This window comes from Salmo trutta, chromosome 18 (genome assembly GCF_901001165.1).
Source record: "Salmo trutta chromosome 18, fSalTru1.1, whole genome shotgun sequence".
Lineage (NCBI taxonomy): Eukaryota > Metazoa > Chordata > Actinopteri > Salmoniformes > Salmonidae > Salmo > Salmo trutta.
This window is the reverse complement of record NC_042974.1, coordinates 44,155,885-44,171,724: the sequence shown is the minus strand read 5'-3', so window position 1 is coordinate 44,171,724 and position 15,840 is coordinate 44,155,885. Positions and strand designations below refer to the sequence as shown.

General features: G+C 42.4%; 3 protein-coding genes across 6 annotated transcripts in view; 1 reads left to right on the top strand and 2 right to left on the bottom strand.

The window, feature by feature from the left end:
- Nucleotides 1–4,673, bottom strand: part of LOC115153353 (potassium voltage-gated channel subfamily H member 1-like) — an 86,849-nt gene extending 82,176 nt beyond the window's left edge. For 3 of the 4 annotated variants that reach the window (XM_029698709.1, XM_029698706.1, XM_029698708.1), the window contains exons 1-2: nt 4,570–4,673; nt 999–1,122 (exon numbers count right to left, since the gene is read on the bottom strand). In XM_029698709.1, coding sequence (XP_029554569.1) covers nt 999–1,122; nt 4,570–4,642 — 197 coding nt within the window. In that variant the 5' untranslated portion in view covers nt 4,643–4,673. Of the gene's footprint in view, nt 1–998; nt 1,123–3,745; nt 3,773–4,569 lie in introns of all 4 variants that reach the window. The other variant, XM_029698707.1, reaches the window with a different exon arrangement.
- A 465-nt stretch (nt 4,674–5,138) lies between these two features.
- LOC115153354 (ribosomal protein 63, mitochondrial-like) lies at nt 5,139–6,891 on the bottom strand. Its single transcript, XM_029698711.1, has 2 exons — nt 6,756–6,891; nt 5,139–5,644 (listed from the first exon to the last, which is right to left on the bottom strand). The coding sequence occupies exon 2, from the start codon at nt 5,603–5,605 to the stop codon at nt 5,294–5,296; it is 312 nt and encodes a 103-aa protein (XP_029554571.1). The 5' UTR covers nt 5,606–5,644; nt 6,756–6,891; the 3' UTR covers nt 5,139–5,293.
- Nucleotides 6,892–13,459: 6,568 nt separating this feature from the next.
- LOC115153352 (1-phosphatidylinositol 4,5-bisphosphate phosphodiesterase epsilon-1-like) overlaps nt 13,460–15,840 on the top strand; it is a 40,734-nt gene continuing 38,353 nt past the window's right edge. Inside the window, exons 1-2 of the mRNA XM_029698705.1 lie at nt 13,460–13,540; nt 14,227–15,658. Coding sequence (XP_029554565.1) covers nt 14,465–15,658 — 1,194 coding nt within the window. The 5' untranslated portion in view covers nt 13,460–13,540; nt 14,227–14,464. The remainder of the gene's footprint in view (nt 13,541–14,226; nt 15,659–15,840) is intronic.

Below are 15,840 nucleotides of genomic sequence, written 5' to 3'. Positions count from 1 at the left end.
CTGCAGACTGGGTTGTCTTCATTAGGGCACACAGTAGCATAACGTTTATGCAACAGAAAATGAACAAAAGCGTTTCTTATCGGACAATAGCTGCTAGGATGCGACATCTCCTTAAGACTGTTGGCTTCATTCTGACAGGAACATGTCGACACATCACGCGCCAGCATGGACAGATTTAGCTTCAGACTGAGGTTCCCAGCTGGAATAGCCAGACAGTAAACAAAAAGTGGTTACCGCAAGGTTCCAGAATTGTTGTGTCTGATTCACACTATAGGGCCGACCCAGACCACACTGTGCTGACTCAGATGATTTATTTTTGCGTTGTCCTTTCCAACGCAGTTCCAGCAACTACTTACAAACTCTGTAACTAGGCCAGCCCAGTACACCTTGGTTTGGTCCGGCTTGGGTCAATAGTGTGAAAAGGGTATTGGTGGCAAGTTATCAGTTGTTTTTGTATGCAAGATGTGCTTAATGTTCTCAGAACTTTAGTTTGAACTTAAAGAAGGGAGCATGGTACCTTAAATGTGGAAAGGAAAACAATAACTACCTCCCAGCGATGATCAAATGTGTAAAAAGAGCTCGAAACACCCACATTTTTTCACACGACAACAACTAATCCAGCTGAGCACGCAGAGCTCGCCAACATTGAACAAAGTCACTTTTGGAGAGTCTGAAGAGTGGTTTCAGTCTGTTTGATACTAGAGGTTTATTTCTTGTTGTTTGCTGGCTGGGATAAACAAAGTGGGATTAGCTGTAAAGTATGGCCTTTGGTTGGCAGGGAAAGGTGATTCTTTTGTCTTCCTCCATTTTTCTTTTCAATGTCATTTTATAATTCTGGTGGGCTGATTTCATCTACAGTATCTGAAATAAGTATGTTAATAGGAACTATGGAGTAAAATGAGCTGAAGAAGACGACCAAGAACCACAATAACCACAACAACACATCAGTGTTCATTGTTGCTGTTCAATGAAAAGAGATGGAAGGCAGTGTACTGTACCTGCATGTGCTGCTCTTCTGCATGACTTCCGCCCTGTGGTACCCCGACAGCTTGCAGAAGCCATCGTTGCTGTAGACGATGGGCCAGTCCACGATCTGAGCATTCCCAAGGACAAAATTGGTATCTGTCAAAGATGATGGGGAACAGAGAAGGAGGTAAGGCTCACTCGTTGGTGATTGGTCACAGTTATCTACAACACATTACGCGGGGTAGGGAGAACAGTGGAGCAGGATTGGGATAAATTGCATTTCAGTACCGTCATGATAAGGAACTGAATTCAAATTCAAATAAAAGAATTTGGAAAGAAAACCAAATACATGAATTAAATTTAAAAAACGGAAGTGAAATGGTGTTGACACCAACCCAGGGTCGACATCGACGGGCGACAGCGCAGTCATATCGCACGATGGAAGCCACTACAGTACAGTGTGAAAACAGAGCAGCAGAATAATCCTTCACATACGGGTACTGTACTCAGTCTCAGACCATCCTTACCATTAATGCTGAGTAAGTAAGCACTGCATGTGGGGAGGGTTAGTGTCAGTTAGGCTTGAAGGGGTATACATAAGTCATAATGCCTACGTAAGCTGGACATAATGCCTACGTAAGCATTGCATGACACCTCTGGCTTTGTTTTGACAGCACAAAAATGTGAAGCTTGTGTTAAAAGAGATGTGTCACTCCCAACACTGGGGACAATAGCATTTATTTCAAAACCACTCATTGTACCTATGAGAAAGTAAAGATAATCCACGCAGGGTTTAAATCAAACAGTGTTGATTTGGTTTTAAATAGATAACTATCATGCTGAGTATTTAAAGTGATATCATTTTTAGCACTGTCAAAATCTCACTTCACGTGTTCCTGGTATACATGTACAATTGATGATTTCTCACAGCGAACATTCCTTTAACCCTCTGTAAGAACCTAAACGTAGACATTAAAGGTTGACAAATACTACCAGCTGATTATAAAATATCATTGATTGTTGTTTCTTTCCCTTATGTAATGTAATACCCCTTCAGATATAGGACTACAGCTATTAGTTTGAATACAGAACGGCATAGAAACATCTGTCTGTCCCAGCCACAGACTCACTGAAGCTTACTACAGCGCGCTGCTATGCTGACGATAGTGTTTCTATGCAGCTACATAGCACATGTATTATATCACATTTGTATGAATTATTGCTTTTGGGAAGGGAGGAAAAGCTCTGTCAAAATACAACAATACATGACTCAATATGATGAGGATCAAATTGGTTTTTGATCCGTTCACAAATGATTGACATAGAAGTCAGGCGGCTACGGAGAAAGAACCTATAGGTTCAATCATAGACTGTATTAAATAAATAATGAGTCAACTTAAATGAAATGGCTACACTCCACAGACATGTGGTTTAATTGCTGTGTTCCAACAATTGTTTATGGAAGAGAAGATACAGTGGAAATTCCAAGGATATTTATGACAAAGGATTATAGAAAACTCCCAAATCTTAGGGACAAAATCCTGATTTAACCTATTGCTGACTTCAGCACACAAAGAAAGAAAAACATCAAAGTCCAAGCTACACATTCACACCACTGCACTCTTAGCTTCACTCCAATCCTCTGAAGTAACACACACACACAGTGTGCGTGTGCACACGCCTATCTCTCACACAGACACACACACACACACACACATAGAATCCAGGGAAAGTGGGAATAGGAGAAGAATATTGTAGCTGTTTATGTGGAGCCTCAAGAGTTACACTGACATAAATATTTCATACCATAAAAGATTTAAAAGACATGCTACATGCTTCAATTCTGTTTCCTCGTCTCTAACTCTCTGGAGGCTTCTGGCCTGTTGGCTATGAGATTAGGGGACTGACTGTCTCTCTCACACACAGAATATAGATTTAATTTATTTTTTATAAATTGGTTCCTCCCACGATTGCACAGTGGTTGGTTCCAGCTCCCACTATTGCACACACAATATGTTGTTCACATTATTGTCAAAAGAAAAGCATGATTGAATCTGCCAGTACATAAAGTCAACCTGGCATTATGAAGGACATGCTTGCTACAGCAGCAGTAGCGTACTAAATAATAAAGTATGTTCCATCTGTGGTGTGAAAATGTCACTCGTCATCAACATGGAATGGGAACAAAACACAAACTACATGTGCTACCCAACAATAAGAAATACTAACTACACACACTATCCTACCAAACTACATTCACCAAGCTAAATGAAGACAACCAGTAACATTACTGACACAAACACAGTACTATGAAGTAGAACGTTCCATGCCAACATTTGTTATTTTACAATGGTTTTCAAAACAACAGTAGGATGCCATCACCGATGGGTAGCTAAGCATCATTCGTCTATGCCCCAACGAAGAACAAGTGTCCTAGGAATTGAATTACCAGTAACAAACAGTTACTACCCAGCTAACACAGAACATTTTCCTAAACTTTAGCTGGGTAGTGTCTGTCAACCCAAATTAATAGAAGTTAATGATTTTAAATGAAAAGAGAACAGGTGGTGGGTTGGGGGAGGGGGGGGGGGTATAGGCATCTACCCCCAGGACAGAATTTTAGACTTATGTCATAGACTTATGTCATAGACTTGAATTAATTTACTTTGTAAATTAACAGCAATTGGTACAGAACAACAAACATAGTACAAAAAGTTAATAGAGACTGAGATTAGGGGAAAAAACATGAGCAGCACTCCAAAACATGGGTTGTTTATACCTGTCTGTCTATGTGATAATGTCCATACTGAAAAGTTAAAAAGAAAAAATGTTAAAAGTGACAATGACAAACGTATTTCATACAAACTGTTATGTTTTATTTGAGTGATTTTTTAATACTATTTCACAACCAACATTTCACCTGGACATATTGCCTTACACACGTTCTTTGAGCTTTTTAACTAAAAGTAGTTTTGTGTAACTTTGCAAAATCACAATGAACCGACAGGCCAAACAACTTTAAAGTGCAATGTAGTAATCCATTATTCGAATTTATGAAGTATATGAAATAAAATGCATTCGAGGTATTTTAGCTTTACTTCATTATGGGGCGACTAGCGAGAAACAGCCGAGGCTATTTTTAAACTGCATAATTTCCCAAATTGTGTGTCACTGCTGATTCCATGTGCACATGAGATAAAATAGGATGCGACTTTCTGTGAATGGGATGTGCCCAAGCCTGACTGTAAACAAGAGAGATGTGCCAGACAAATAGCCTAGTGGTAACCCATCCATGTCGTTCAATTAATAAGTTCAGAATACCATACAAACTTTACTAAACATTGACGTTTGAAAATAGGCAACAAATGATTCGAAGGAGATGGAAATTGTTTTATTCTGCTTTATGAATATTCTGAAGTCAAGACGATGTTAATGGAGAAAGATCTCCCAGTTTCTCGACCCTCGCCATTATGCGTTTTAACATGCCAAAGGGTAGGCTTCATCGATTATTTAACACCCTAATATGTTTTTTTTTGGTGGGCTACTCAATCTTCAAGTGAATTATCATAGGCATAGCGCATCTCATGTGAGCAAGATCCTTACCGTTAGATCGTCTGACAATATTTTCTAAAAAAGTGTTTTGAGGGGCTACAAGTCCTCTCCTTCCTCCGGCCATCCTCGCTCGTCATTCAGTCGTCCGTGTGTGGGAGCGATCGGTGGGGCTGGTACTATCCGCAAAAATATAACTCCAGATGGCGGTCTTCATGGTCCCCTTTATCTGTACTGAGAAAGTGAGATTTAGGTAAAGGGATCGTCTAGCTGCTACAAAGACTTCTCGCAGTCGATGGCTGCGCGAAGTCGAATGAAGCGCTTACAGCTCGTCGCGACTCGCATCTGGGGAACTCTCCTCTGCGCTTGCTAGAGCGCGCCTGACTGGTGGTACCCCAAAACTGGTGGATACTCATTCAAACTTCTAGCGCCATCAACAGGTGATATACGGTATAGCTTTGCGGTGGGACAACTCGGCAATGAGACGCTTCAGGAGGGCGGACATGTGTTTGAGAGGCAGAGGTCCAGGCCTACATCTGGGGGTCCCAGAAGGGTTAGAGTCTATGAGACTCACTAATGTATGCACAATACCGTTTGACATGTATTATGAAGCAAATCACTGGTTGTTTTCAAATATGAGCTTGCTTTATAAAGATATAATTACCAACACTCCATAGTTCATATACATGACATACATTAAGACACACAGGAGTCAAATGGCAGTCAACATGCATGCCCCCTCTCCATCTCCCCACACAAAGTCAATACTCCCTCCTCATTAACTGGACCATGTCTTGGTCGTGTTGAGGTGACTTAGATGATCTGCAACATACTTATGTTCTGGAAACTTTTGAAACTTGGTCTCCTTAATTGTGAGCCAGTTCTGTGCTCGGCGCTCAGCGGCGTGTCCTCTCTCCTGCTCTGTGGTCATGTACGGTCGGGAGATCCAGTACTCGTTCTCCGCCTCGCGCTCCAGGTGCACCAGCATGTTGCGTTTCATCTGCCAGGTGATGGCACGTGGCCGGCGGTACTTCCCGATCCACTGCTTGCCAGAGATGCCTTTCCTCAGCAGGGCCACGGTGAGGAACATGGTGAAGGATGTGGCTCCTTCTCAGCAAGTCCTGGATTTCTAGGTTTCAACATGACAGAAAGAAAAACCGTTAGGGTATTGGCTCCATCTAACAGGAGAGGAACATTGGTGTTATCTGAGAGGAAGAGGCAAAGCAAGAGGTTTTACTGCACCAAAAAAAATCTGTCCACAAAAAATAAGCCCACGAAGTGAAGAATTTTTGTTTGGAGGATAATGAGCGTCAAATTTGGTCAACAAAACAATGTAGTTGCTAATGTGCTACGTCAATTGTCTCAATGAAGTGGATAAAGGTACAATTTGGTACAATTTGGAGTAGTTCGAGTGGCATATCTCATCCCTGCATTGAGGTACAATTTCCGACCCATATCTCACGCCGGCTCCAACTGTCTTAATGAAACCATGATTGTGTTCGGACCCTAGTGCAGCTCAGCATAAACATGCTTAAGTCATGTATCTTCTGCCAATTCCATTGTCAATATAATAGACAATCTTTGGTGTTAGTGGTAAAACATAACAATGGAGGTCATTTCATCATTGCATTAAACTAAAATCCCTGCTGGAGGTATATATATATATATTTTTTTTTCATGTAATGAAGAAGTTACTCTAACATTATTATTGAGAGATATGGGTAACTTCATGGCATTCAAAGACCATGGAATATAGCTAGCTAGGTATATAACTAATACAAATACAAAATGTCAAACAAAATGTCAAAAGACATTTCATCTAACGTTAGAGGATCATGCACAGAAGTTGTTGTCCCTCAAAAGGAGTATGAACGAACATTCTGGAAAACACCACATTTCATGGACATATTGTCTATTCCATTTTCAGACTAATCCAAGTCATCAGGGCAGGAATATAACATGAGCAACACCAATAATGTAGGCCTATTAAATCATTAAAACTACAAACGTATGTAACGTTAACTACCTATGTTTATCAAAGTACGCATGGTGGATACATGTTAGTACAAGCCAGAGCCACTGCTACTAGCACATAGTTTAAATCTTTGGAGTAGTAGCTAGTAGTAGTAGCTACTGCTATAGTATACACTACTAGCTATTTGGTAGCTAGCTAACGTTACAAACGCGTTATGCATGAATTGACTGGAAAATTGGTCCTCGCTCCATTTCATTTGGATTACCTGTTAGTTACGAGATAACTTGTTGTCCAAATCCAGCTTTATTGATGTTGTCTTCTTGTACCTAGCTAATTCTTGCATGTGACCCCAGTCAGTCGCAAAGACATCTTCTTCTTCTTTAAATTTGTATCGGCGGATCGCACACAACTGAAAGGAGCGTACACCGCCACCTAGAGTACTGGAGTGTGAGGCCTGTCACGGGTTCTATCTTATACCTTGATGATGTTTAACGGCGGTTGGCATCCAATAAATGTTGCATTACCGCCACCTACTAGACTGAAGTATAACTCCATTATACGTTACTTGAAAATTTTTTAAAATACCCTACCATTTAAACTGCACTACACTCACTAAATAAAATAAAAAAATAATTATACAATACAAAAAAATTATAATAATACATTTAAAAAATGTAATAAAAAAATAATAAAATCACAACTCCTCTATTTCAATCTATTTAGTCCTACTTCAGGGCAACAGCCTGAAAGGATGGGACACCACCACTTAACACACCCTGTAACTATTCTGACGTCAAGTCTCTCACACCCAAATACCTCTCTGCAGCTGCCACCACAACCTCAATTTTCTGCGATTTACGATCCATCCCTGCAGTACAGTTGATAACCATTGCTATAAATGCAAAAAATCCAATCTTACTGAAACATACAGTACCAGGCAAAAGTTTGGACACACCTACTCATTCAAGGGGCTTTCTTAATGTTTACTATTTTCTACATTGTAGAATAGTAGTGAAGACATCAAAACTATGAAATAAAACATTTGGAATCATGTAGTAACCAAAAAAGTTTTAAACAAATATATTTTATATTTGAGATTCTTAAAAGTAGCCACCCGTTGCCTTGATGACAATTTTGCACACTCTTGGCATTCTCTCAACCAATCAATCAATCAATGAAATATATTTATAAAGCTCTTTTTACATCAGCAAATGTCACACAGTGCTATACAGAAACCCAGCCTAAAACCCAATGCAGATGTAGAAGCATGGTGACTAGGAAAAACTCCCTAGAAAGGCAGGAACCTAGAAAGAAACCTAGAGAGGAACCAGGCTCTGAGGGGTGGCCAGTCCTCTTCTGGCTGTGCTGGGTGGAGATTATAAGAGTGCATGGCCATTTAAGGCCAGATTTTTCTTCAAGATGTTCAAACGTTCACAGATGACCAGCAGATTCATGAGGTTGTCACCTGGAATGCATTTCAGTTAATAGGTGTGCCTTGTTAAAAGTTAATTTGTGGAATTTCCTTCTTAATGCTTTTGAGACAATCAGTTGTGTTGTGACAAGTTAGGGGTGGTATACGGAAGATAGCCCTATTTGGTAAAAGACAAAGTCCATATTATGGCAAGAACAGCTCAAATGAGCAAAGAGAAATGACAGTCCATCATTACTTTAAGACATGAAGGTCAGTCAATACGGAACAGTTCAAGAACTTTCAAAGTTTCTTCAAGTGCAGTCGCAAAAACTATCAAGCACTATGATGAAACTGGCTCTCATGAGGACCGCCATAGGAAAGGAAGACCCAGAGGTACCTTTGCTGCAGAGGATAAGTTCATTAGTTACCAGCCTCAGAAATTGCAGCCCAAATAAATGCTTCACAGAGTTCAAATAACAGACACATCTCAACATCAACTGTTCAGAGGAGACTGTGTGAACTCCTTCAAGACTGTTGAAAAGCATTCCAGGTGAAGCTGGTTGAGAGAATACCAAGAGTATGTAAAGTTGTCATCAAGGCAAAGGGTGGCTACTTTGAAAAATGTAAAATGTAAAATATATTTTGATGTTTAACACTTTTTTGGTTACAACATGATTCCATACATGTTATTTCATAGTTTTGATGATATTATTCTATAATGTAGAAAATAGTAAAAATAAAGAAAAACCCTTGAATGAGTAGGTGTGTCCAAACTTTTGACTGGTACTGTATATCACTTGTTGGCCAATCCCTCTGTATTGGTACAAATCTACTACTCACACCACTCCTCTCAGGATCCCTCCCCTTGACCCATCTTCCTCTACTTTCTTCATTGACTCAGCATATGACAACTTCTTCACTACTCTAACCCTGGAAACCTCAATCTGCCTCTCTCACACTGGACATTTCTGATTTCCAGCCACATGGGCACCCCTACAATTAACAAATATCACTACTTTCCCAATACTACACATTCCTTTGTCTCATGCCCTTCTGCACACTTCTCACACCTAGGAACCTCCCTCCTACACACTGCTGCCACATGCCCAAAAGCTTGACACCTGTAACAACATAATGTATTCGGCACAAAATCTTGACCCTGTCTGCGTCGCACCAAACAACGAGCATCACAAACACCAGGAATCTTCCCTTCAGTTGGTCAACATTCACATTTACCACTACCCCAGTAATCACTCCTTTCAATGGCGCCCTTTTCTTGAGAGCAAACAATTCACATCTCTTGCCCCCATTCGTTTAACGCGGAGCGCCTGCTCCCTCTGACCAGCAGAAACACAAACAATTATCACAAGACCACTTCTGCTTATCCACACCGATTCCACAGCACCCAACTCTGTTTTCACCCACCCTGAAACCACAAATGGACCAGCCAAAAGGCAAGGGTCCACTTCTTCCAAATACTTTACTCCTACTGTCAAAGACTCATCTTTATCCTTACCCTCGGTGCAAGCCTCGGGCTCCGAGAACTTCACCATACCTACCACCTCCGACACTAAGCCCTCATTCACTTCCATTTCTCCTCCTGTCCTCAGCTCACTCTGCTTACACTTTCTACCATTCTTCTTTAACAAACCATCTCAATCTCACCCTCTTCCTCCCTCTCTCTCTTAGACCTCCTCTGCCTCTCTTTTCCCTCCATTCCTACTCCGTATTCCAAGTATATGTATCCTTATGATAATACTGTACTTCTCCTGACATACATCTTGTTCTTGTCTTCTCAAGGGACGCCATTTAACCGGCTGTCACAATATCCGTACAATCAGCACAAACCCCTCAGGATGTAGAACGGCCTCCATATTCATTTAGCTATTTCTTTTATCCAGCCCTGTGATTCAACCGCAGGAGGTTGGTGGCACCTTAATTGTGGAGGACAGGTTCGGGGTAATGGCTGGAGCGGAATCGGTGGAATGGTATGAAATACATCAAATGCCATTCCATTCGCTCCGTTCCAGACATTATTATGAACCGTCCTCCCCTCAGCAGCCTTCCCTGGTTTCCACCTACCATTCTGGACTGTGAATAAATTACACTTTGTGACACAAAAAGGGAAGGGATAACAACGGGGAAAAGGGAAGAAAATTGCCCTACCAACTAACCCTACATACACTATTCCACTACTTGGCCTTTTCTGATCCTACACCAGGCAGACATCCTTGGAGGACACTGTTGTTCAACACACCTCGTAACTCTTCTGTAGTAAAATCTCGTACACCAAAGCACTTCTCTGCAGCTGCTACCACAACCTCTAATTTCTGTGACACGGTCCATTTCTGCAGTACAGTTGATAACCATGGATATGAACGCTAAGAAACCAACCTTACTGAAGCACATGTTATTTCTATCACTCTGTATTGGTCTTGTCCTCCTCACAGGGATGCTCTCAGGATCCCTCGCCCTGTACCCATTAAGACATTTATTTCCTTCTTCTTCTGCTTCTTCTTCTTCTGCTTCTTCTTCGTGTGAATTTACGGCATACTAGACGCTGTGTTGCGTATTGCATACGGATAACTGAAGGTCCATAGAACATCAAGACATTTCCTTCTTCTCCGAATTCTACAGTAAGCAAGAGGAATCAACCATTTGACATGTAATGACTATTCTATCTCAGCTGGAGACGCCATTACACAGAGTTTGCTGCAAGAAAACAGTAATCCAGTTGTTTCATCAAAGTGATGGAAAAGGTTTCAAACTTCTCTGGTTTCATGCTTTTTTTGGTTTGATAAGTTAAGACATTTATACCAATGAATTTCATACAGAGATAAGTCATGTGCTTCAAAATGAAATACATTACATGACCAAAAGTATGTGGACACCTACTCGTCGAACATCTCATTCCAACATCATGAGCATTACCATGGAGTTGGTCCCCCCCTTTGCTGCTCCACTCTTCTGGGAAGGCTTTCCACTAGATGTTGGAACATTGCTGTGGGGACTTGCTTCCATTTAGCCACAAGAGCATTAGTGAGGTCGGGCACTGATGTTGAGCGATTAGGCCTGGCTCGCAGTCTGTGTTCCAATTCATCCCAATGGTGTTTGCTGGGGTTGAGGTCATGTCTCTGTGCAGGCTAGTCAAGTTCTTCCACACCGATCTCAACAAACCATTTCTGTATGGACCTCGCTTTGTGCATTGTCATGCTGAAACAGGAAAGTCTGAAGCACAGAATCATCTAGAATGTCATTGTATGCTGTAGAGTTAAGATTTCCCTTCACTGGAACTAAGGGGCCTAGCCCGAACCATGAAAAACAACCCCAGACCATTATTCCTCCTCCACCAAACTTTACAGTTGGTACTGTGCATTGGGGCAGGTAGCATTCTCCTGGCATCCGCCAAACCCAGATTCATCCGTCGGACTGCCAGATGAGGAAGTGTGATTCATCACTTCAGAGAACGCGTTTCCACGGTTCTAGAGTCCAATGGCGGCGAGCTGACGCTTGGCATTGTGTATGGTGATATTAGGCTTGTGTGCGGCTGCTCGGTCATAGAAACCCATTTAATGAAGCTCCCGATGAACAGTTTGTGTGCTGACGTTGCTTCCAGAGGCAGTTTGGAACTCAGTAGTGAGTGTTGCAACCGAGGACAGACAATTTTTACGCTCTACACGCTTCAGCACTCAGCGGTCCCGTTCTGTGAGCTTGTGTGGCCTACCACTTTGTGGCTGAGCCGTTGTTGCTTCTAGACGTTTCCACTTCACAATAACAGCACTGTTGACCGGGGCAGCTCTAGCAGGGCAGAAATCTCACGAACTGACTCGTTGGAATGGTGGCATCCTATGATGGTGGCACATTGAAAGTCAATGAGCACTTCAGTAAGGCCATTCTATTGACAATGTTTGTCTATGGAGATTGCATGCTTATGTGCTCAATTTTATACACCTATCTGCTATGGGTGTGGCTGAAATAGCATAATCCACTAATTTGAAGGGGTGTCCACATACTTTTGTATACAAAGTTTAGGTACTTTTATTTAATGGGATTTAAAATCTGCTGCAGTTTTTACGCCAGATATGTAATAACTACAGTGGGGGTCTGAAATTATGGGCAAAAATGACAGTTTAAAATAAATCATTAAAATACTGAGCTATATTGTAGGCCAAAAAACTGGGAGATAATATTTCTTTTATACTAATAACTTTGCTCAGAGAAAGAGATTTGAGTTGGAGAACACATTGGGAGGGATATTAGACCATTCCTCCTTACAGAATTCTTCCAGATCCTTGATATCCTTCATGTGCGCTTATGGACTGTCCTCTTCAATTCAAACCAGAGGTTTTCAATGGGTTTCAAGTCCGGAGACTGATATGGCCATTGCAAAATATTGATCTTGTGGCAATGAACCATTCTTTGTGGATTTTGATGTGTGCTAAAGTTCTATTTACGGCCAAGTTTTAGCTTCCTGACAGAAGCAACCAAGTTTTTGACTAAAATATCATGGCACTGGGTAAAGTTCATGATGCCGTTGATCTTGACAAGGGCTCCAGGACCAATGGAATCAAAATAGCGCCATAACATCAAAGATTCACCACCATATTTTACAGTAGTTATGGGGTTCTTTTCTGCTCATGCACTCTCATTTCAACACCAAACCCACCACTGGTGTGCATGGCCAAAGAGCTCTATTTTCATGTCATCTGACCAAAGCACCAGTTCCAATCCAAGTTCGAATGCCGTTTAGCAAACTCCAGGCACTTACATTTGTTGGATGACATGAAAATAGAGCTCTTTGGCCATACACACCAGTGGTGGATTTGGTGTTGAAATAAGAATGCATAAGCAGATAAGAACACTCCAACACACACATAACATGCACACACATTAATAGTGACTAATACACACACACACACACACACACACAATCATAATTTACTCTGCTGCTACCTCTATCACTCCAGTATCCCTGCACATTGTAAATATGGAACTGACCCTGTTTATAGCTTACTTACTTTCTCGTGTTCTTCTTATTTATTCATTTTGTTTTTGTTCTACTGTGTAATGCTTTATTGATTACTGCATTGTTGGGTTTGGCTCTAGCAAGACAGGCATTTCACTGTACTTGTGCACGTGACATTAAAACTTGAAACATCTATTTGTTTCATTTCTGAATGGGCAACACATACGATTGATTGTAAACTCATATTGACGTGAGGGTGATGGTACACATTTCTGATTGAATAAATGGCCGTAAAAAAGCAAGGCTATTTAAGTGACTGCCACTTTAAAAGCTGTGAAGGTATTAGCATTAGGTTCTGTCCAGTGTGATTGCAAAATAATCCAGTGAGCTGTGAGTAAAAAAAGGGGAAAAACTGAAAAAAGCTTCAGCTTGTTGTCCTGCCAAGTTCTGTAAAGGGAGCCCTTCCCGGTGAGATCCCTGTTTCTGTGGCTCCCCCCTTTTCCCCTCTTCCCAGATCCCTCTCTTTTCCTCTCTCCCTCTCCCCTGATCACTCTTTTCCTCTCCTCCCAATCCCCCTCTTTTCTTATAGCCTACTGTGGATAGAGAGGGAACAGGGACACATCTGGTCTGCTGGAAATGAATCTGGAGAGAAACACCAACCTTTCACACAAAGGTAAGGAAAACCTAACCATTCAACAAGATCACAGGCTGAAAAGGTTGAGAAGTTTCAGTCGTTTGACTTTCGATTATTCTAATAAGGTTTTCATGTGATATGTCGGCGAGTAGACCCTTGATAATGCAGGGTTTTACATTGTTATACTGTAGCAGAAGAGAATGGGGCACAATACTTTCTTAACTATTTTTCATTCACCACTTTAGGAGCTTTAATGCATGTAGGTCACTGCACAGAGCTCTATTACAGTTACCTCATAATCCGGTCTTAATGTTTTCTCACATTGTTTGGCCATAAGCAGGGAAAGTATATGGCCATAGGCAGGGAAAGTGTTTGGCCATAGGCAGGGAAAGTGTTTGGCCATAGGCAGGGAAAGTGTTTGGCCATAGGCAGGGAAAGTGTTTGGCCATAGGCAGGGAAAGTGAAGGGAAGACTGATTGTATGGTTCATCTGCCTTTAATCATCACATCATAGTCACTTCCCTTTCACAGGTTATGGTGCATTGTCCAGTATCCGGTGACAACTTGGCACTGCAACTTCAAGCCTCTCACTACAGTTAATAATAATTATCTTGTTGTGAGTTTGTTTGTATTCCGAGTTCAATAGATATCATTAGGACACAATCTAATTTGTTGGCTTGGGATAGTCCTCAGCACAAAACAGTTATTGTGTGTTCTATTTTTCAGCTAACTTGGGTTCTCCTGCTGTCCCCTGCAGATTGACGAGGGATGTGTCTGCCTGGTCGGCACGGCAGCAAAGTCAATCTCTGAGTGTGCACAGAGGGACGCATCTCCCGGACAACATGCAGCGTTGACTCTCCTGGTGTTCACCGCTGTTGTGGACTCCACCTGCACCCACCTCTCGCTCTGACGTCGCTGAATACCAACAAGGAGGAAGACACAGAAAGGCAGGCGGGCCGGCATTATGTTGGAGGAATTCTCTACCAGCAACACAGACGGGACAGAGACGCGTGCCGAGAAGATAGATCATGGGATTGTGAGGCCCAGGAGCCCGCATGAAACCCAGCGGAGAGTTAAAGTTCAACTACACTCTGATGACACAGATGCACCGCCACCGCCATTCCAACCGGATAAACACTCCAGCAATGGCTGCCGTTCAGTGGAGTCTCTAGATGCTGGATCGAGGCAAAGAGTGTGTGTGACTGTGCGGCCTGCCAGTAAACCTTCAGGCTGCTGCTGTGGCGTAAGCCGCAGGAAGGGCCTTGGGCCTTGTGTACTGTGCTGCAGACAAAGTAAACCGATCACAGACGTCTGCAATGACTCTGACAGTAACACTCCAGTCCAGAGAGCAGGGATCTCACCTCAGACGTACACAGTGGATAAAACAGGATATGTTACACAGAGCATTGTGGGTACTGTAGTACGTCATGGTACAGATGTACGTAGGAGTGTCAAGGAGTTAGAGTCGCAGGAGTTGTCTCCTCTGTGTAATGCAAGGACACTACCAGGTGGGGGCAAGAACTGGTTTCAGGGCTTGCTCTACTCTGGTACCTCCTTAGATGATAGAGGCAAGGAGGCTGTAGGGGGCAAAGTGTCAGGCTCAGCATCCTCAGTCCCATCTTCCCCCATAAGAGTCACTACGGGCAGCTTCGCCTTCTGTCTCGTAGAGGAGATGACATCATCAACAGTCGCTGACACCAGCTGTGCCCACAAACTCAGAGATGGGCACATCAGCCCAGGGGGCAAAGCCAAAACGCAAAGGTGCTCTACACTGGCACTCCTTCCCACCAGCCCTTCCAAAAGCCCCACAGCTTTGAAGATGGCCTCAGACAATGGGTTAGGATTTGACTGCGAGACTGAGGATTGCTTTGTGTATAATAAGAGGGAGCGTTCGACGGTCCTGGTCCGTAGGTTCTTGAGGGATAACCAGAGGGTGAAGAAGTCTGTGTGTACAGGGACTAGGGCAATCATCAGGACATTACCCTCGTGGAGGATCAGTGAGGAGGCGTGGGACGCTGTCTGCAGAAGGGACCGTTTCTCTGGGCCTAGTGAATACAGTCGCTTGAGTGGATACAGTGGACACAGTTCAACCTCTGAGAGTCTACATCTGCAAGCATGTAAACCTCACCTTGGAAAAAAAGTAGACATGTTTTTTGAGGTAAGAACATACACACAGTTAGCTTTCGTGCTTCCATTGAGCAAAACTGTGTCACTTTTAGTTTAAAATCAACTTTGGAAAAGCCCTAGACTGCACTGGACTCACTCACACACACACACACACACACACACACACACACACACACACACACACACACACACACACACACACACACACACACA

What these genes read in the sequence shown, in the direction of transcription:
- LOC115153354 (XM_029698711.1), bottom strand. Translation starts at nt 5,605, where the DNA reads ATGTTCCTCACCGTGGCCCTGCTGAGGAAAGGCATCTCTGGCAAGCAG.